At 34.1% G+C, this 21,840-nt stretch overlaps 2 protein-coding genes across 2 annotated transcripts in view; one reads left to right on the top strand and one right to left on the bottom strand.

Annotated features, from left to right (window-relative positions):
- Positions 1 to 21,840, bottom strand: part of LOC147069814 (uncharacterized) — a 570,178-nt gene that overhangs the window by 244,905 nt on the left and 303,433 nt on the right. The window lies entirely within an intron of this gene.
- On the top strand, positions 212 to 20,802 carry LOC147069824 (rhomboid-related protein 2-like). Its single transcript, XM_085950588.1, has 5 exons — positions 212 to 477; positions 6,356 to 6,611; positions 15,421 to 15,625; positions 17,078 to 17,291; positions 18,336 to 20,802. The coding sequence occupies exons 1-5, from the start codon at positions 388 to 390 to the stop codon at positions 18,627 to 18,629; spliced, it is 1,059 nt and encodes a 352-aa protein (XP_085806714.1). The 5' UTR covers positions 212 to 387; the 3' UTR covers positions 18,630 to 20,802.

Here is a 21,840-nt window from a genome sequence, read left to right as displayed (position 1 = left end):
ATCAAAACAATTATTTTTGTTTTCTTTGTTGTCATGGTTACTGTCAAAGTGCTGCCTATCAGCAATATAAAACCACCCTATGAAACGACAATCATAAGAAATTAGACGATACGGTTTTATTATTAATTTAAAACATAGACAATTCTAACGATAATAATTATTATTCAGTTGGAAATTGGCATCACTGATGTTATGTCAATTAAAAGTTGTCGTCAGTGTCAAAACACCGTTCGAAAGTTGCGCAAAGTTGTATAAACAGCAAATTTCCTGGTTGGTGTGACTCATTCTAATAATCAAACTATTGAATGGGTGGCCGATAGAATCCAAAATAGACAAAGCGTTTGTATTGTTTGCTGTATTGTGCTAGGCGCTCCTGTCTATTTCAAAATGATTAATTTTTATAAACGGCAGATGAGCGAAAATGGAATTCCGCTCAATCAGTTGTCTCAAAATGAGTGGATGTCAATATTTGAACGGGTGAGTATTTTTGAATAACAAATAACCCTTATATAGACGCATTGTCGACAGATTTTATCTCGCCTGACCTCAATAGAAGTTCGGACGCGAGATTTTAAATTGGTTTATTATGCAAACATAATTATTTTATTATGACGAAAACTTTTGTAAAGTTATAGACCAACTTTTGAAACATGGTGTTACGTCTTTTGAAACGTGACGCATATAATTCTGATTTATCGTGGTTATTTTCGATGCTTTTTAAGATAAATAAACGATAAATATTATAATAAAACGAATCCATAGAAAAATATATTTCATTAATGAATAACTTTTAAAACTTGTTCTCAATTTATTTTTCTCAAGCTGTAAGTTCATTTTTTATAAATAAAAATTATTAGATATCAATGGGTACACACTACTGACCACACATACAAAATAAATATAATTTAAATAGTTCAGCGGCTATTAAAGTTGCGTAGGTAAGTACCTAATTAAAAAAATCTTACCTAAGATTTGAAAAAAGCATCTAAACAGACTAGCAGAGCCATCTGCCTTGTTAGGCCTTGCAACCAGCGTAGTGACCTAACCACATAGTGGTGAATTATAATATAATAATGAATGTTTTCTTATGTTATAGAATAGACGTTCGTTCTCATGTCTTTGAGTGCGAGTGTATAATAGTTCTAATAGTTTTATTGTTTGTACATTTAGATTATTACAGTTATAGTAATTCATTCTTTTATTGCAATGGACCGTGAACCTAACGGATTGGAGAAATGGCTAACAACTATATCTCGTGTGAAAGGTCTTTTAATAATATGACTAACACTCTGTGGGAATCGATGTACATACTCATCTTGAAAACGAAAATGGTAATCTATTTAAAAATCAGTATTGCGCCTACTGAATAAAGGACAACAGGCATTCTCATTTTATATTTAACGAAATAGGTGATGAAATGAAAATGAGGTTATTTTTATCACTTGTAAAAATCGAGACAATATAATAGTTATTGGAGATGAATCGAATTGACTTTAAGGATGTTAAGAAAATGACAATTTGGTGTTGGAGGAAGAACCAATACAATATTTAAAAAAAATGGTAAGTGCGATATATAAGTAACTTTGAATAAGATTGGGAGAACAGTAGATTTGCCATTAATGACGAATACCTCGATGGTCCTGGCCCCCCCCAAATTAGAAGATTATCAGAATGATTTTAAACATTGAAATTGAAAGGCAATAAAATATACCTTGTAGACAAATAAAAACACGGCAAAAAAATGATTTGTAATTATTCTCCAGCACCCTTTTTAGAAAAATTTCTTAGATTTTAATTTCTAACAAAAAAATTTCGAAACACTAATGTCGGGTTTTTTTAGAAACCCAATCCCTAATGGAACTGCCAAAAAATTCTCGGTGTCCACCCGAATTCCGGAGTGGTGTAGGTCATGGCAGGGGAGGGATGACATGGCTCTAGCCTGGGGGTCCGGGCTGTGGGGGGCCCGGCGTGTCGGGTTGACCAGATAAGTGAGATAAACACACTTCATAAATTAGCTTTAATAGTAAAAAAAAGTCGTCTGCATACTTCATGGCCATGAACATTTTAAATTATATAATTCCGCAATATATTTTTTGATTATTATGTGTCGATACTCGACAGCTCCATTATTAAAGTAGATGTATTAAAAATCGCCAATAATTCACTGTATAAGTAGATACGCTTAATTTGAACTAAAACACAATTTGAAGAACGTTAATGTAGTGTTTCACACTGCCTTTAATCTTAGCGGTAGGTAGGCGGCTAGCCAAATATCCTAGCCTGAGGGCCTGTTTTTGGATGTGGGGGCCATGGTGTAGGTACACCGAGTGCAATAGACAAAAGACCGATAAACAAAAAATTAGGCTGCATTGTGTTGAGTAGATTTGTGTATAAGTTAAATGCAATAATATTTTTTTTTGTCTATTTTCAATTAATATTTTAGAACCTCAGTAAAAAAAACAAAAATCAACGATAAACATTCGGCAATTTCTTTTTCAGTGGAATTTTTTTTCACTGGAATTCAGCAAAAATATTGTAGCTCTCTAGACCAAGCGGGTAACACAGCCGATATTATTTGAGTAATGTTTTAGCATACTAGGCGCACATGTCCATCATGGTCGCTGTTAGTCACTTCCAATCCACCAGTCGCTGATGACACGCTCAACGGTTACCGCCACTATGCCTCCAATTTAATAAAACTAGGAGAAACTGTAAAAATATACCGCCGTGTATTGTGAAAATATATAAAAATAATTATATGAAGAAGAAGAAAAGCCTATAGGACTAATTTATATTCTCCTCTTTGGGCCCCCCCCCAATATTAAATCCTGAGTGCGCCACTGATAATATGTATAGTAATTAAAATACAAGGAACTACAATATTATATTATAATTTATGACATTAAATGAAATAGTAATAATTCATAATATCTTAATTATAAATTCAATTTGGTTTGAAAGGAAATATATAATTAAAACTACATTATACATTCAAGTTGGAATATTCATCCAATAATAAAGTTATTTATAATATCAGAAATATTCAATGAATATTGCTATCATTAATTTCGATGTGTAAAATAAACCAGTTAACAACTAGTGAAATAAAAGATAAGAAAAATATGGCAATGTCCTTTTTCGCGATTAGAATTGTCGTCATGTTTTAAATTATGATTCCTTATATATTATTAAAATATTTTTTAATTGATTGACAATGGTAAATCTATGAAAACTGCACAATATGCTATATTATCTGTAGTACCATTTCATTTTCGTACATTTAATACGTATGTACGTTTTTATTTCACTCAATTTCTCTTAACATATGATAAATTCTATTGGATTTAAGTTTTGTACTACTCCATTTGAGTCGTTTTTTTGCGACCCAGGTTTCGCCTTTCGGCATCTTCAGGCACTATTTGCACTCACCAAAAGGTGACACACTGACATCCATGGTCCCCCATATCCTGAAGCGGGCCCCCTACCTATTGCTAGGATTAAAGGTAGTGTGACAGTTTACAGTAGTGTTTTCCAAATGGTGTTCCAGGTAAAATTAAGGATATTTAGTCTATTTTTAAGGTTTTCTTTGTATGATAATAAATCCACTTGAAGTTGTAGAGTATCGACACAATAATTAAAAATTGCATTGCACAAACACATGTTTTAACCCTTAAGTAAAATAGCGCCACTGGCGACTTTTTTACTATTAGAGAAAATTTGTGATGGTAAATTGGTGAATCCGCCACGCCGGGCCCTCCTTGAGCCCGGGCCCCCCGCCTAGAGCCCTGTCAGCCTCCCCCTCAGCCTTGCTGACATCTCTTATTAGTTAATTCCATTAAATTTCTAGTATTGACGATTTTATACCTCTTGAACGTAGTAATTATTGATTATTATTTAATGATCTATTATTAGGGTCTTGACGATGTATACACCTATTGATTGTATTATTAGTGATAGGGGTTTTTTACAAACACTTCAACTATTCATAATTTGTTGGTTATATTTTTATTGTGATCATGACTTAATAGGTAGGTACGTAGGTTATAAAGTTTTTACCTACTTATTGTATTGATTTGTTATATAAGTTAGAATTAATTGTATTCATTGTCAGTGTGTATTGACCTTTTGGTGAGTGCACATAGTGCCTGAAGATGGCGAAACTAGGGTCACAAAAAACTACTCTAATGGAATAGTACAAAACTTAAATCCATTAGAATTTAAATTCAAATTCTATCAAGTACCTTCGATCGATCAGTGGCGCACTCAGGATTTAATATTGGGAGCCCAAGGAGGAGAATGTAAATTAGTCCCATGGGCTCTTTTACTTCTTCACAGCCTAATTTCTCGTTTATCGGTCTTTTGTCTATTGCACTCGGTGTATCTACACCATGGTCCCCACATCCTGAAACGGGCCCTCAGGCTAGGATATTTGGCGGGCCCCCTACCCACCGCTAAGATTAAAGGCAGTGTGAAACACTACATTAACGTTTTTCAAATTGTGTTTTAGTTCAAATTACGAGTACTTATGCAGTGAAGTATTGGCGATTTTTAATACATCTACTTTAATAATGGAGCTATCGAGTATCGACACATAATAATCAAAAAATATATTGCACAATTATATAATTGAAAATGTTTATGACTATGAGGTATAATAGCGCCGCAGGGGACTTTTTTCTACTATTAAAGCTAATTTATGATGTGTGTTTATCTCACTTATGTGGTCAACCCGACACGCCAGACCCCCCACAGCCCTCCCCAGCCATGACCAATACCACTCCGGAATTCGGCTGGACAAAGAGAATTTTTTGACAGTTACATTAGGGATTGGGTTTCTAAAAAAACCCAACTTTAGTGTTTCGAAAATTTTTTTTTGCCGTGTTTTTATTTGTCTTAGCCCAAAGGTATACCTGTTTATTGGCTGTCAATTTCAATGTTTAAAATCATTCTGATAATTTTCATGTTTGGGGGGTGCCAGGGCCCCTTGCCCCCCCCCCTTGGGTGCGCCACTGCAATCGATAGTATTAATATTATATACATGATAGTGGTTGAGATGAACATTAAGATGCAGACACATACTGTGTGCATTTCTATTTATAGACACGTCTGCAGTACCCAGTGCCAAGGTTACACAACGTAATTGGTGGGTAATCTTTTATTTTAGTCAACCCGGAGTGCGCACACAGTATTGCTCTGCATATTGGCTCGAATGTTAATTCGTTAAGATCGTTTGTTGCTGACATTTTTCACTTTTACTGTTGACATCATTTTTATATTTTGATTCTAAGAATTTTATATAAGGTTATCAAACAAGTGATATATATTTTTCATTTGAAATAAAAACAAAACAGTATAAGATATCAATGTGATATTTTTGCACCATCTTGTTGGAACCACGTACCTATCGTCCAGATGAAAATCATCTAATTCATGCCAGAAAAAATCACTAATCATGTTTCTGTAGCGTTCTCCATTGACAGTAACTGCATTGGCATTTTAAAATTACACCTTCAGACCATAAACTACACCAAACTGTTAATTTTTGTTGATGTAAAGGTATTTCAAGAAGAGCATGTTGGTTTTCATTACACCGAATGCGACAATTGTGATTATTCACGAAACCTTTTAACAAAAATGAGCTTCATAGTTTGTTTCAAATCGCCCTGAAGCCCAATTAACAAAATTTCGAACTGTATTTTATTCGCCTTCAAATGCAAATCTTTATAAAGAATATTCCATGTAGTGCCATAAGAAAGTTGAGAACGTGTAATTGATAGTTAATTTGCATCAAAATTTACAACATCAATATTTTCAGCAGTACGTTTACGTTTTTGACGGGTTTGATTCTTGACATCACAGACATTACCGTTATATAGTAAGCTCTGTAAGTCGATTATTTTGACCATAAATTTCAAGAAATGCCTGAAACGTACCTCGAATAGATTCATTATTGTTGTAATAAATTTTAACAATTTGTATGCGCTGTACAGCAGTGTATATTTTCATGATGATTTGTTAAACGGTACTGAAAATCCATCGAGACTAACAATCATTGCAAATGCTTGCAAATTATTCACTCCTTTTTGGTTGGTGTTTACGTAAACAATTGACACTCAATACAATATTACTTAGTCTGAAACTGTATTTACTATTACTGACAAATAGAGTATTGATACTTCAAAGTACTTAAGTAAGTTTTGACATGCTGGAATTAAGATAGTACGGTGCGCAACGTGGCATCATCTAGCGTGAATTATGTCGTGGGTCGCACACTCACAGTAGGTTGGAGAATGACTTCTGAACTGTCACCAGACTAATCTTATATGTCATATTTATTTCACTTGTTTCCTTTCAGATTGACACCAATAAAGATGGAAAGATATCGATGAACGAGCTCAGAAACGCCATAGACTCAGAGCATTTTAAAGATGAGATCCCAGAGAGTGTGGCGCGGTGCATAATGGAGAAATGCGACACTAATCACTCCGGTTTTTTAGAGTTCAATGAGTTTTTGGACATGATGAGGCGGAAAGACCTGCAGAAATTCTTTGGTCATCTTATTAATAGATATGTCAACAGTGTTGTGCCGCTACGACAGAAATCTTTTACGGGTAAGAACAAGTTGTTCATAATCTAATATTAATCGGTGCATGTTCTAATTTTTCTATTTTCTATTAATGCAGGGTAACTTAACTTATGGGTCGCGACCCAATCGGTATATTGAGTGGGTCAACAATAACAATATATTTGAAATAATAACATCGTCGTTATTTCTGGCACTCTCACAACTCATCCTCGATTCAGTCGCCGTACCTAGTACGCCGTAATACCTTCCTACTCTTCTTTTGGTCTAAGAGGATGCGGATATAGCCCGCCTTGCTAGTTACTTCTTCGGTATTCTATGCACATGTGGTCAATTCAGCGCAATCTCTACATTTACATACTTCATCTTGATATAAAGACTATCCAACTATTGATATAAGAGCGCTGATGAGTGGGTATTAAAAGTGGCCAATAGTTAAAGTTTGTCGCAGTTAGTATGTCACTGCGTAGCATAGAGGTAATGCGCGGATGGGGCGGCGTAAACCCGGAAGATGCAGGGTTCGATTCCTTGCCGGGGTGGCTTACTTTTTTTCAAAAAGATTTTTTCTATTGGTTATAATATGGTCTCTGTTCTGGCAGAACACACTAACTGGAGAATACTAGTTTTGAGTAATTTGACGTTGTTAAAATGTTTGAAATGGTCTAGCATGTGAGTTTATTAAGTAATCGTAAAAAGGATGACTTTAAAATAAAAACTGTTTATTTATTAAGAAGGTTTCCAGACGGTAAAGTTTAAAATAAGGAACATTTTGGTATAACTAACTCATTATGTAATTTTTTCGAATTAGTGTCTTCTGCCAGAACAGTGACGATATTATGCCACGCATTCTTTTCAATAAAAGATTCTTCTGAAGGTTCCCCTATCAGAAATATCCATCTTTCTCTAATTCTATGTGTTGCCCAGCATTCTAATCCATACGTTAATTCTAAAGGGGCCCGTAAACGAGCATGCAGATTGCCGGTACAATTTTCAAAAAAATTGTGCAATTATTGCCCGGTTCCTGGGCAATGTATGACCCGTTATCAGTGTCGGGCAAGTGAGGCTGATGTATTTTGTGCGTACACGTGACAACAACGGCCGGCAATGAAGTTTCTGCACCATATCTCGTCATAAATAATCACATAAACAATTCAAAAATAAAATAAGGATTTAGATCGGGTCCTACTTAAACAAACGTGAAACAATAAGTAATATAAACCAGAAATTAGTTATTGATAATTATTTATTTAAAAACTTTACAAGAATGACAAAAATTGACTTTTAGTAGGTATTTGTTAAATACAATTAGTGCGAAGAAAAAGAAAGTAGATACAGTTATGAAGAACACTGATTACTATTATACTGCCAGTCACTCTTCGATTTTTGCCAACTGGAGATTCATACAGGAGTTAAATGTATTTATTCAGGGTGTTCAACTCTTCGATTGCTCACATTGTTCCAGATCCAGACGTTTGTGCAGCTTTGATAATTGGCCTTTTAATATTTTGATCACTATATAGTTTGGCTTCCACGTTCCATAGTTCAAGACGTAAATAAACCTCGTTAATAAGCGTCAATACCCTGTGGTTTGTTCATTTATTGGTTGTACGTAATGTGAATTGACGATTAGTAATAACACCATAATAATATTAATAACGACACAGCGAAAAATTATAATAATGTATTGTCAAATCGGCTGTCACTATAATGTTTTTATTGTTGCAAGGGGTGAGGTCAAACAGAGACGCATACATGGAGCAGAACGAGAATGAAATAGATTTATCTAGCAATTATTGCCTTATTTTGCGTTCGATATTCGATATATCGACCAACCATGCTGCCAGGAAGCAATGGCTATAAATGGAAAGTTTCGGCAACGTAGACTACTATTTTCGTATTTTGGGGAAATTAACAGCAACACAATTGCGGTAAAAAGTTGCTCGTTTACGAGCCCCTTTAGGGTGCAATAGGTGAGATAATGTTACAAATGTACAGCAATCATTTTGAGAAATCGTGCGTCGAATGTCACAGTTTCTCAATATTCAGAATTCGCAAAAACTTGCCTAGCGAAAAGCGTCATTTGATTCCGATACTTGCAAGTCATATCACGCGATTGTTAGCAGAATAAAACTGCCATAGAGCGCTAATACTATCTTTAAAAGTGATCTCTTTTGGCATCGATTTTTTTCACTGACTATAGTTTTTCTTTTGTTATGACAGCTCTCAACATCAAAACAATTCCTGACAAATCTGGATAACGATATCTGTCAGTACGGGGGCGCATTTCGAAGATCTCACACTGTCTATAAAAATTGCTAGCGCTACCCCTGGGATTACTTTACTATAATGGTCTAATGATCAATCAACCGGGTATAAATCCTTTTGAACCATACATGCGTAGATTCAATCGTGTTACAATTTGATTAAAAATTGGCAAAACCTCATTATGTGTGTGTATAGTAGCGTTGCCAGATAATTATTTTACCAAATCGGGATTTTTACCATGTTAAATAAAAAAAAATCGGGATTTAGGAGCAAAAAGTGGGACAAACTGAAAAACGCTTCTTAGTTCAATATTTCTAATGTTTATTTCTATAATATCAATCATAAATGACAACATAAACTACAAAACTCTCTAACTATCAAAATAATAATATTAAACAATATTTTTTCCCGACGTTCGCTTATTTGTATTTGGCGGAAGATTTTACTTCCTGAAGAGTTTCTTTCTGCTGCTTAATGTATTGGTAAAATTCAGCACATGAGTAGGTATATCATTTTGAATTGAACAAGTAATTCCGATTTTATCAACTCAATAGAACATTAATTATTGTTTCTTGCATTTGACTATTTTAAATTCATCTCAGAAAATACCCGTTCGGTACAGTAATTAGATGCTTAAAGTAAATGAAATTAGCATAGCCTAAACGTCTTATTTGTGTTTGTTAAATAATCGTGAATTTAGCTGTAGGACGTTCCACAAAAAGAGGAACGTCTGGCAACGTTGTTGTATAGGTAAATCGTTCTTCAATGGCACCATGGGTACGGCAAAAGCGGTTTGCTGTTGTAATATTATCACTTGCTAGCGTTGAAACAGGCATTGCAGCAAACAATGCCGACACATACCCTGTTGACTTATTAGCGTACAACCACAACGTGTTGTCAGATGTCAAAATCACATATTGTAACAGTTGTTAACCCTTAACCTTAAATCAGATTGTCTGAGTCACACTTAACTTTTTTCATTTCAGGCCTAATCAAAACAAAATGTCTTCCGGTGTCTCGGAAATCAACTCTGAATCTATTGCTGTATAAGGTCCGCTTTTGCATGCATATGACTAACAGTTTATTTACTAACAAAACTAATATTTTAGTATATCGCTATTGTGATGGCAAACAGTTATAACTGCTGTTTACACAATTTTACGGGAGAGCAAAAACAAAGTCTTGAAAAATCAGTCTGACAAGAGTTAGTTTATAAGATATTTTGAAGTATTTTATATCAAAATAAGCGGAATTAGCATGCCAACACAAACTTCAAATCATTTCTTTTAAAATTTTGAAGTTTTATTTATCTTGTATTTTAAACAGATATATCTTTTTGCCATATCAATTTTTTTCACATTTGGGCCGTTTAATTCCAAAAAGCGATAAGTGGTCAAAATCGAGAAAAAAATACGCACGTATTCTTTGTATAATTTTACACAATATGTATTGATCTATAAATTCCAAAACGCGACATAATCCCATGAAAAAAAATATTTTAAGTCTCGGTTTATTACAAAAAGCGCCATCCGTGTTTCGTATTATTTAAAGTTTGGTTGATTTCGCGTGGGAACGTTCAATATTGAAAAGGGCGTCTCCCATGCTGTAGCATCTGGTAAACTCATGACAGTGCCACGGAAATATGTGCCTTATGCATGGGCGGCTGGCTCCTAGGGTCAAATAGTCAATGACCTCCCAAAAATAAATATCTTACAATCTATATACATTATACAATGTCAATTATCTCCTATATATTATTATCCTACGCCTTTTTCCGTTTTGGCGAGCGATCGTAACGTGACGCACGCTAATTTGTATGTACGTGTATCTAACCACCATACACACACACGTATCTCAACTCTCACAAGCGTTTCTCGGTCAATTTCATGAACGCCAAGATTCATATTTCTTAATAATATTTCTTTCTCTCTCATTTCCCATATGTGAGACGGAAAGAAAGCACAAAACACGCCTTTTTTTCATATTGTTTTATCGCTTGCATACACTAAATTTTGGTCATTGCCGAAAACGAGACAGCTATACTATTTTCAATATGTAAAATGAAACAGAATGATATAAATTTTTCCTTAAATGTTTCAAGAGTTTTGTTCTGTGGTTTCAAGGTCTCATTTGTGCGGCAAACCTTTTTATTCTTATTTGTTGTCGCTTATTATTTCAAACTGACCATTGTTCTCTGAAAGTTTCATATTATTATGTTATTAATTTGTAGTTCAGTTTAAATCCAACCTTTGAGTAAAACCCATCGACTGCATTTTCTGTATTAAACCATTGTGTACAAGTTACCGATTAAAATGTAATCTGCTATATTAATCATAAAGTTACCTTCTAATGAGATCAGTGGAAATATAAAAAGTGTTTATATATAAATGATCCCGCCATTCCATAACACTAGGTATTATAACGGAGTTTTTATTAAATGTGTTTGATTGTTTTAATCTTATGTTCTTAAATAGTATTAAGTACAACAGTTATTAGGTGTATAAATAGACACACAAAGTTTATTTTTTGACCTAATTTACAAAAAATTATAACGTGTTGGGTGCAATTTCGGTTAACGATGAGTTGACAACGTGAAAAATGGAATTTTTTTAAGGGTAAGTAACCTACATATAAAAATTTATAGTACTTCTTCTATAATGTATAAAAAGCTAATTTGCAATACGTCTTTTAAGTATACAACGAAAAGGCAAATTAAAATAACATATTCAAAATTGACCTACCCCGTTGCCAGGCTTAAGGCCGCTATTGGCCTTATGCGGAGTAAATTAAAAAGTGAGCTACAAATAGCGCTACGACCAATTTTATTTTGCCTATATTTATTACATTTAAGAGTTTATCGGCTGAAGCAAATTGCCATTTGGTTCTAATTTCGACATAGAATACAACAGAAAAAATAATCTCACGTTAAAACAAATAATTGAAGCTTGAAACATAAAAACGTTGTTTCCCGAAAATATTGAATTGTGGACTTGTCGCTTTTTGTAATTAGACGCCTCATTTGGTCCGATGCAGATGTCTTTTAATGTAATTTTGTGACCAATAAAGTTGCAGCTTTATTATTTTGCCACATCAAAGAATGTACAATTTAAAACATATTATGGAAGAAAACTTAAAAAGTGAAAAAACAGCAGTTATAACCGTCTGCCATCACAGTACCAACACAATAAAATAATATGTATATTAACACTTTCGTAGACTTATATTCGCCTTATAGACCAGAGCTTCTCAACCGGTATGTCATGGCACGTGTGTCTACTCAGCATCGCGTGAGTCGTTTGGCATACTGTCATCGAAATTATTAACTTTCATCTGTAGTGTTGTTGATCACATAGCTCCGTGAGCGATCACCGTAAAGAATAGTAAAGAATAATCTTTAAAAATTTCTTCACCAGCGAAGCTATTCTAAACACAAGGCTGCTATCGAGGGTAGTGTATCATATTTATGTATTGAGGCGGTAAATTGTTATAATAAGTATACCGTTTAAACTGTCAAAAATTGCTATGTTTTAACAGCCCTCCTTCTCTTGGTTGTGCTAATTTTTAGAGGGAGAGAGATAGTTTTGGCAATTTAGACAGTTAACTTATTGTTACAATAAATTATAATATTTCAGTACATAAATATGATAAACTGCCTTCGATAGCCGCCTTGTGTATAGAATAAACCCTCTGGAATTATGAATATTGTATTTTCTATGTAAACTGGGGAATAAATGGTTACATGTAAATGGTACGTAAAACATTTCGCCGTGGCACAGTTCGCCGTGAGCTTTCTATCAGAAAGAGATGACCGTATACTATACCGTCTCCAATTTTATTAGATTCAATATGAACATTAATTCAATTTTCATAGCTGATTTTGGCAAAATTCATGAATTCAAGAATGACAACGTAACCTAACCTAACAAATAATCCAGTATATCAGGTATTTTCAAAAATCATTTGCTGTCAGCTTCCTGTAAAGTGTAAAATGACAAGAACTGTGTTTTATTTAGACATGAATTTTATGTCAGTACTGTACGACCCAGAGAGGTTGGACAGTCTTTAATATGCGGCCATATATTTCCGATGCAAGATTTCACTGTGAAGTGTGATACGGCGAACTGCGTACGTACAAGTTTCCGGACACGGGAATAAACAATGTCAAGAGAAAAATGTTGGAGCTGTGAAATATAGACTAACATTATTTACTTCCGATTTGCTCAATTTTATTTAAAAGTTGGAATGTCTGCAAAAATTTTATAATTTTAATAGCATTCCGTGATACAAGGTAACAAAAAGGTTGGGAAGCACTGATAGTATCCATTTGTGAGTGGAAAAAGAGCTTGACAACAATAATTTTTGGTTACCAATTTAAAGTAGAAAATGTTTGTTGTTGTTAGAATGACTTGTTTGCGTCTGTGTACTAAATAATGATTGTAAACACAATTCTATATTACGTCTTTTACTCGCATGTTATTGTATTGATAATATGCTGTACGTATTGTAACCATACAGCTGCTGGTTACCTTCTGCTATACCAGTCCTGGCGAACCTATGGCACGCGTGCCACCAGATTTTGCATGGCACGCATTTGAAGAGAAAAAATACCTATAATAATAATAAATGACGGATCGCATTGTATAAAAAATAGCAGGCAAATACTCTTCAAGTATAAGCATTACGTTTAATGTAAATATATAATTGCATAGGTCGGTCCGTAGGCTTGATGTGTCATATATAATATTATCGCATTAACCTCAGGCGGCGGGAGATGCCGCACCGCGAACCTTTAATTTTGATCGATTTACAATGCTTGAGACCACTGTAGCGAGAGAATGCCTCATCTGATCGGAGAAATTCTGGTGTCAATTTGTGTCTAAAAAACATTAACAAACAATTTGATTTCTACCCACAAAAATGGCTACACCAAATTAGAAACAAAATTTTGGTGAAGCAAGTAGTAGTAATAGAGCAGACAGTTTCAAAATTGGTGGACCGAAATGTATGGCGTAATTGAAAAAAGTGATATGTGTGCTATCCTCTATGAGTGGTATCTAGAACATCATAACGTTTAAATATGATTCTTAAAAACTATTTTCTTGCCATGAAAAACTGCTGGTTACAACAGCGAGTCGGTTACATGTAAGTTTTACGTATGCAGTTCATTGTGGGACACTTATTCGTGCGCCGCAGTACGTGAAACATGAGTTCGTATAACATTTTATCAAATGACAAGTTCTTCGTGGAACATTTCACCGTGATATACATTTGTACGTATCTTACAAAATGCAGCGATAGTTTGCAAATAGTACTGTTCCAATTAGATTAACCCTAACCTAACCTTACCTAACCTAACCTAGTAAAGACATCTCATAAAATTCGCCACATGTTGTAGCATACGTACAAATATACTCCACGGTGAAATGTTCAACGAAGAACTCGTCATTTGATTAAATGTTACACGAACTCATGTTTCACGTACTGCGGCGCACAAATAAGTGTCCTGCGGTGAACTGTTTACGTACAAATTTTCAGATACGCAGCGAGCTGCCATTGAAATACATTAGCTAGATACTAGAGTTTCAGTGTTGTCTTTTTTGAGTATTCACGTGAGCGGATGGCCTTAGTGTAACAATTTCAAACATACAGGTTTTGAGAAAATCACATAAATGTATTGTGACCTCTGTGACTGGTAATCGAATCCAGGGCCCCGGATAAAAGGCTGCTCGGTTTCACTCGTGTAGCCCAGTGCGCACGAATTTGATCATTGTTACGTTTTCTATCCCCGACATCACTTCTTATAACAAGCGTTCTTCTGTCAAAACCATTAAACTTTACGCTAATGTGGCATGTTTGTATACATTGGTTTTTTTTGTTATTGTGGTATCTTGTAGAGTACCGAAGATATTTTATTGTACCTGCAGATTCGATTTTGTGCTGGCAAAAAATTTCATGTTGTTATTTCAATGTGTGTTTGATCCAGTGCAAGTTGTTGTTTTATTATAATATAGTAATATAATTTCCCGTTTACACATTTCATTTTCATTTATTTAACATTTCATTCATTTATTTACTTAAAAGAGTATTATGGCATTACAGCGATTGGCCAATGTGCCATAATACATAATAAATACAAATTATTAAAATGGCTTAATTACAAATAACAACCAATATAACAAGAAAGTAGAAAAGAAAGTGTGTGCTTATGTAGATATTAAAGTAAAATGATAAATACAATTATAAATTTAAGCTATTTAACACGTCCACAAACATGATATAGTTAATAAAAAATAAATCAACCTTTATGGTGCTATCAAATAAGTTAATCGCACAATACACAGCTTCATGAAACATCACATGTGCACGTGCATGGATATCAAAAAATTTCTGGATTTTCACACGACTGTTGAAATTTGTGATATGTGTGCACATGCGCAATAGAACATCGCGATAGTTTAATTTACACACTATTGATGCTAGTAAATCCATGCACATGTACAGGTGCTATAATACAATAATTCTATCAAGCATATGTCCATTTGATAACAATTAATATCAGTTGCCCTTTACAGGTTCCCGTATGTTAATCAAATATTCATGTTGGCCTCCGCCAGTATGTCTGCTGCTGATATCTATAATAGAGATAACTCTGTTCGCCATCGATGCGTGCAAGAACCACACGGAAGCGACGGGACCCATAGCCAACGCCTTGATGTATGATCCGGAGAAGAGATACGAGGCCTGGCGCTTCATCACCTACATGATGGTCCACGTCGGGTACGATGACAAACAATCAATGCTCTTATCTTAAAACTGTTATCAGGGACACACAAACTAACACTAGCAAAATTGGCATAGTTTTCATTTACGCCATGCAAAAAATACATAAACAAATAAAGATCTCTTCCAATTTTTATCGTCAGGGTGTATACGGTTGAGTTATGGAATGCTAGCATAACCTGCGAAGACGCAAGCATACTGGGGATGGAATTTGGAAGGCGCACCCGATGGTATTTCTAAGGAGTAGACATGGATGTATAAGAATAATATATTAGGTAGCTGATGTTAATTAATTAATAATTAAAATTACAGCTCATGTTAATTAATTATTAATTGAAATTACATAATTTTGTAATAGGTACTTCAGAAAAGTCATATTAGAAAAATTCTGGAAAAAAAGTTAACTAACTTTCCACCTTCCGGGTGACTGCTCTATCTCCTGAGCTATTGACCTGCGAGGTTATTCTAACATATCACTTACCCAAAAGGAGCTAAATGTGATAAATTATATCACATTTATCACTTTATGTAATCAGGCAGGTAATTATTACAATAAGTTAAATAATGTCAAAAGTGCTATATTTTAACACTGCCTCTCTTAACTATGTTAACTTTTAGAGTGAGATAGAGTATGTCAATTACAATGAAAATTGAGATGCAAGATATGACAATTTTGAAAAATAATCTACGTCACGGGTGTCAATTTATAGTTCCCCGCGAGCTATCAAATATCGAGTGGCGAGCAGTAACATATTTTTTTAATACATACTGCAACGACACGGCTAATAAAATTGTAGGTTATGCTGATTTGATATGTTCAATTCTTGTTTGACGTTTCAATACAAAATTTCGAGCAATTCGAGGTTCGGGTGAAAAAACTACAGATAGCCCGCAAATAGTATTTCACACGACGTGTCTACCAACTTAAATTTTCTCTGTATTACGAATTTACCAATTCTTGTATATATTCGCCGAAAACTACTGATAACTGCCTTGTGCTAATTATTTGGACCAATAAAAATAACAGAAACATGCTTAAAGTGTTAACTGCTAAGAATAGCTGTGCTGACCATGATTAATGCGAATTAAATCCCATACTATTACAATTAATTAAATCAATGTAATTAATTATTGATCCTATTAATTATTATTTTATTTTATTGTGAAGCACTTCATATCAATAAATACTAGCTAATTTCATTGTAATTAGGTGAGACGCAGGTTTCTCAATTGATAAAGCACATAGGCGCGAATCCAATGGTAGTGGGTTCGAGTCCACCCCGGCGTCGTTTTTTACTAAACATTTTTTCTAGTGGGTAAGTATGTACGTTTGTGAGATGTTTTCAAATTATGTATGCTTAATTTATATAACTCATATTCGAAAAAAAAACTTTCGACCCGTGATTAAGACCATTATGTCTGATTCGAATATTTATTTCTGACTTACAGAACGTCACATTTGGTGGTGAACGTGCTGATACAGATATTCCTCGGCATGCCCTTGGAGATGGTCCACAAGTGGTGGCGCGTGGCTATTGTGTACATTGCAGGCGTCCTGGCTGGTTCTCTCACCACATCCATCTTCGTTCCCACCGTCAAATTAGCCGGCGCGTCAGGCGGAGTCTATGCCTTGGCCACAGCTCATATTTCTACAATAATACTGGTGGGTTTTGAACAAAGATATTAAAATAAAGCCTATATCACAAATTCTGGTCTACTGATTAATTTAGCTAATTAACGCAGGATCATTTGAAACATTTCTATTATGACATACTACATATAATTTGTTTAATGTTAAAATAAGCCATGTATAATTAAATTCAACTTCAATTTGACGTTTTACACAACTCGGCCGAACAGCTTATGCGTTGATCATCGGATGTCACTTATAATGTCGTGGGTCCCAGGTTCGAATCCTGGGTCTGGCAAATACACAATGTATTTATTTTCAATTTGTGTTTGGAATTAGAAAATGAACCTAATAGGTTGAGCAAGTCGTTAACATCCATTTCTCGTAAAAACAAAAATCTGTTAATACAAACCTGCACTCTGTGGAGGCCCATATGATCTTCTTTGGATTGGAGACGGTCACAAAAATAAATACCCGTGGAAACATACTCATCAATTATTTTATGTAGCCAACAAAAAGCAATACAATGGACCATTATTTTTATTATGAATAATCATATAAAACACCAAGAAATGCATACTTTGGTTATGTAATGAAAGCAAAAGATTTCAAACCAGAATGTAACTGCTTCAACTGTTCAATATGTTCTGCAAAATGACGAAACCATAGACTAAATTTGTCGCGCAGACAGCGTGACAGTGACGTGACATGCATCTCAATTTGATTACAACTTTATGAACCTGTCGCCGATACAATCACATCGCACCGTGAGTGTAAAACCAAGGCATCTGCAAATTTTTCAATTTCGAGATTAAATACAAAACAACTGCAAAAGTCGTGAACTTGATAATGTAAAAGTGAAGTAACTGAAAGAACATGCAATATAATGTAGATATAAACCAAATATTATGGTTTTTTTTTAAAAACTATTTCTCCTAACAAAACAAAGACTTCAAACCCTAATATATCCAAAATATGTCTTTTGCAGATGCCTTGGTTTTACACTCACGGTGCGACATGTACAATTATTTGACCCAAAAATCGATCTACGTTCAAAATTCAATTATCAATTTCCAGAATTGGTCTGAGATGGAATACGCCTGCCTGCAGCTATTGCTGTTCGTATTTCTGTTGGGTGGCAACACTGGCGCCGCAATCTATAACAGGTCAACCGAGAACACCGGATACGTCGCACATGCGGGCGGGGCTGTTGCAGGGCTGTTGGTAGGAATTGGAGTGTTGCGGAACATCAAGGTGAAATCGTGGGAGAAGAAACTTTGGTGGGTCGCCGTTAGCGTGTTTCTCGGCCTGATGATGATGGCTGTGCTGACTCATATCTTTCACACAGACAATTTTCCACCTGTAAAGTAAACCAAACCCTGCCTGTTGAAAGGGAATGAGTTATCTTTATTGTCAGTCGAGGAGACGATGTCTATTACTTTATGAAATAGCAAAATAACGGCCAAATGCAAAGAGATTAATGTTATATTAGATTTTAGTAATGTCGAATATCTTATACCTAGTTATTAATAAAAGAGACAGCATTGCCATTTTTTAAATTCTGATTTCTGTCGATTCTAAAAAATATTTATAAATTGATAAACAATGGTAAATGTATGAAAAATGGATAACATAAACAGTTAATATAAACTTTAGTGGTTGCGTTATCAATGGTTTAATTGAATAAATGCGCATGCGGTGGATAGTGTTCCTAGTGTACGAACTATATAAACTATTGGTATTGCAACGCTACGTCAATTAACTTCTACATCAATAGTTTGAATAATATAAGTTACATTTTTAATACCAATACTCTTTCGCGTTTGTGTAGATAATCTGTACTCGATACAAGTTTGTTTTGTCGGAAACGACATTCATTACTATTAACATTTACTTGATAACGTATTTATTTTAACATCTTTCACTTCTGTTTATAAATTATGCTGTAAGAGGGAGCCACCCGTTATGCATTATGTAATAAGCTACATAATGTATAACCCCACTTATTTACGTACTAATTATTAATATCATGAGAAAGTTTTAGTATATGCCAAAATGATTTATAAAGTTAATTTTTTGAGTTAAGTTGTGATTATATTGAGATGCATGTCGCGTACTGTCACACTATCCCGGCGACAAATTTAGTCTATGGTTTCGTCATTTTGCAGAATATTTTGAACGGTCACCACCTCTATAAATTTAATGTTGGAGATTGCCAACTCTAATGTATTAGTATTTTGAATTATTCATTATTAATTTCAATGAATTTTAACAGTTTCTACGTGTGCGTACATTAAAATTACTGCGATATTATATCCATAGATAATATTTTGAATAGAACCCAACCTGCAGACCATAGATAATAAACAACATGCTTTTAGAAAATACATAGTGCCAACAGCCAATTAAACAAAAAACACGCGATTTTGACATGAATTGAAAATGTGTAGGCATGTAGAAAATGATAAAAAACGTTCATGAGTCATGCAGGTATCAAAGCAGTGAAGTAACCTCATTGTTGTCCTGGTGATTTCGGCAGATTTTGCACACTGACAATGTTCGTTTAAAGGTTCAAAATGTGCTACGGGATGGGAGCATCAGTCTGATGACATTTTTAACACCAAGAAAAATGACAGTATACACTTTTTTCCTGTAGTGGCAGCTTACTGTGACATCACGTGATAGTACGCGACGTGCATCTCAATATAATCACAACTTTAGTGTGTTATTTCATTAGGTGATCGAACAGTATTCCAGTACCACCGTATTTTTTAATTACTACCGCTATCGATATATAGATTTACACCATTCTCTGTTACAGTGTGAGAAATGTGAGAATGCTCTAATCAAAATATAAGGTTATGAAGAGAATTATGTGACGTAGCTGACTATTTCTCTTTCCGCTGAATAGTCATGGACTTAACCTTAAATGCATGATTTTCTACTTTTTAATAAAAAAATATATACAGTCGAACTCAGTTATTAAGATCATGGACATAGCAAAATCTCGAATGTAATGAAGAAACATTCATTGACATCTAAGTTTATGATTTTCTCCATACGTTTATTCACTTTTATAATGAGCTACTTATCGGATATACCAAGCAAAAATATAGTCAAAAATTTTCTTAAAACTGTTAATGTGTCAATCGTTTAAAAATATTTCGACCCTAAGCAATAAAATCTGACTGGACAGGATGCCGCCGGGATCGCATTACGTTTATGACACAAGTGTCGAAATATAGCCGACAATATTGAAAAAGTATCCACGTATATGGTTGAAATAAGTAAAAAATCCAAGGTTTGTGAAGTCAGTAGGTATCTACCAGTGTTCATTACAATAAACAACTTCTTTTGTAGTTTGTAAATGCCATGCTTATTTCGATAGTTTTCAGATTTTTTATTTTCATTTAAAAATACCTATTCTCTGATATAATGAGTAACGCTTATAACGAGCAAATTTAGTCGGTCCCATCTTCTTCGTAATAACCAAGTTCGACTGTACATAATATACTCATATACAACGGATAGGTGTGATTACGAGAAAAATAATTAAAAAAATATTTATAGTTTTTTTTTTATATATTTTCATCAAAAAACACTTTGTACTATAAAAATGCTGTATATTTTTAACAATTATATTGTCATGAATAATCAATGACCTTATAGAATCCAGTAATATTTTTTTTCCGATCAAAGTCTAATATTTTTGTGGTTAAACCTGAATTTGAATATAATCGTTAAAAAATAACTGCCAAAATCTTGCCCACACATAATGTTATATCATCTCCGGCTCGCGTCGTTTGATTACAAATTATATTATCCAACAACCACAACTTACAATGACATCTATCGGTAAAATTGAAGTAATGATTCCTACTTTACCATTGTATATAAAATGTATGGTAAAATCGATTTCTGTTTTGCTCAAAAAACTGAAACTAAAGTTTGTACTATATGTAGTACAGTGTGCATTTAAGGGTTAAGTTCGACCCTCGAAAAATGTCTACAAAAGTACATTTGCCAGCAAATCTATTACAAATACGTAGCTATATACGTAATAACAGCATAATGTCGTTTTATTATATATCCGGATCCGAGATAACTCCACTTTGGTACGGATGTATTCAGTAGTACGGTGTTTGTTTAGTTGGTAACCATGTTTTGGTACCTGCTTTGAGTGAGATTGTGAAATCCACACTCAAGGTATAATTGTTGGCCTTTATGTAATTGCCACAGTCAGCATGGCCTACAGATAAAAATAATTTTTCATTTTTGATATTTTATACATTTTTATAGAATTTTTATCACTATTTTTAATCGTAGCATTTCTGTAGACTATGTATTTTCTGTGACAATCAAATTCATGAAATTAATGCTCAAATTTAATAATATACTCCGCCCGTTAATTGACTACGTATAATTATTTTTTTATTTTTAGTAAGTTAAGTTTACAGCCTAAGTTTGTATTAAAACTAATATTAAGGACAAAGACAGTGTAAAGAGGTGCTCAAATTGTATTGCAATTTAGTGCAATATTAAAAGCTCGATGGTTGTTGACTGCTGGACCAATTAAATAGCA

This window comes from Rhyacophila brunnea, unplaced genomic scaffold (genome assembly GCF_057557595.1).
Source record: "Rhyacophila brunnea isolate RB1 unplaced genomic scaffold, BYU_Rbru_1.0 scaffold_23, whole genome shotgun sequence".
NCBI classification, from domain to species: Eukaryota; Metazoa; Arthropoda; class Insecta; order Trichoptera; family Rhyacophilidae; genus Rhyacophila; species Rhyacophila brunnea.
This window is presented reverse-complemented; position numbering and strand designations above follow the sequence as displayed.

Coding starts and splice junctions, on each gene's coding strand:
- LOC147069824 (XM_085950588.1), top strand. CDS start 388: ATGATTAATTTTTATAAACGGCAGATGAGCGAAAATGGAATTCCGCTC. Junction 6,612..15,420: donor ACGACAGAAATCTTTTACGG/GTAAGAACAAGT, acceptor TGCCCTTTACAG/GTTCCCGTATGTTAATCAAA. Junction 17,292..18,335: donor ATATTTCTACAATAATACTG/GTGGGTTTTGAA, acceptor ATCAATTTCCAG/AATTGGTCTGAGATGGAATA.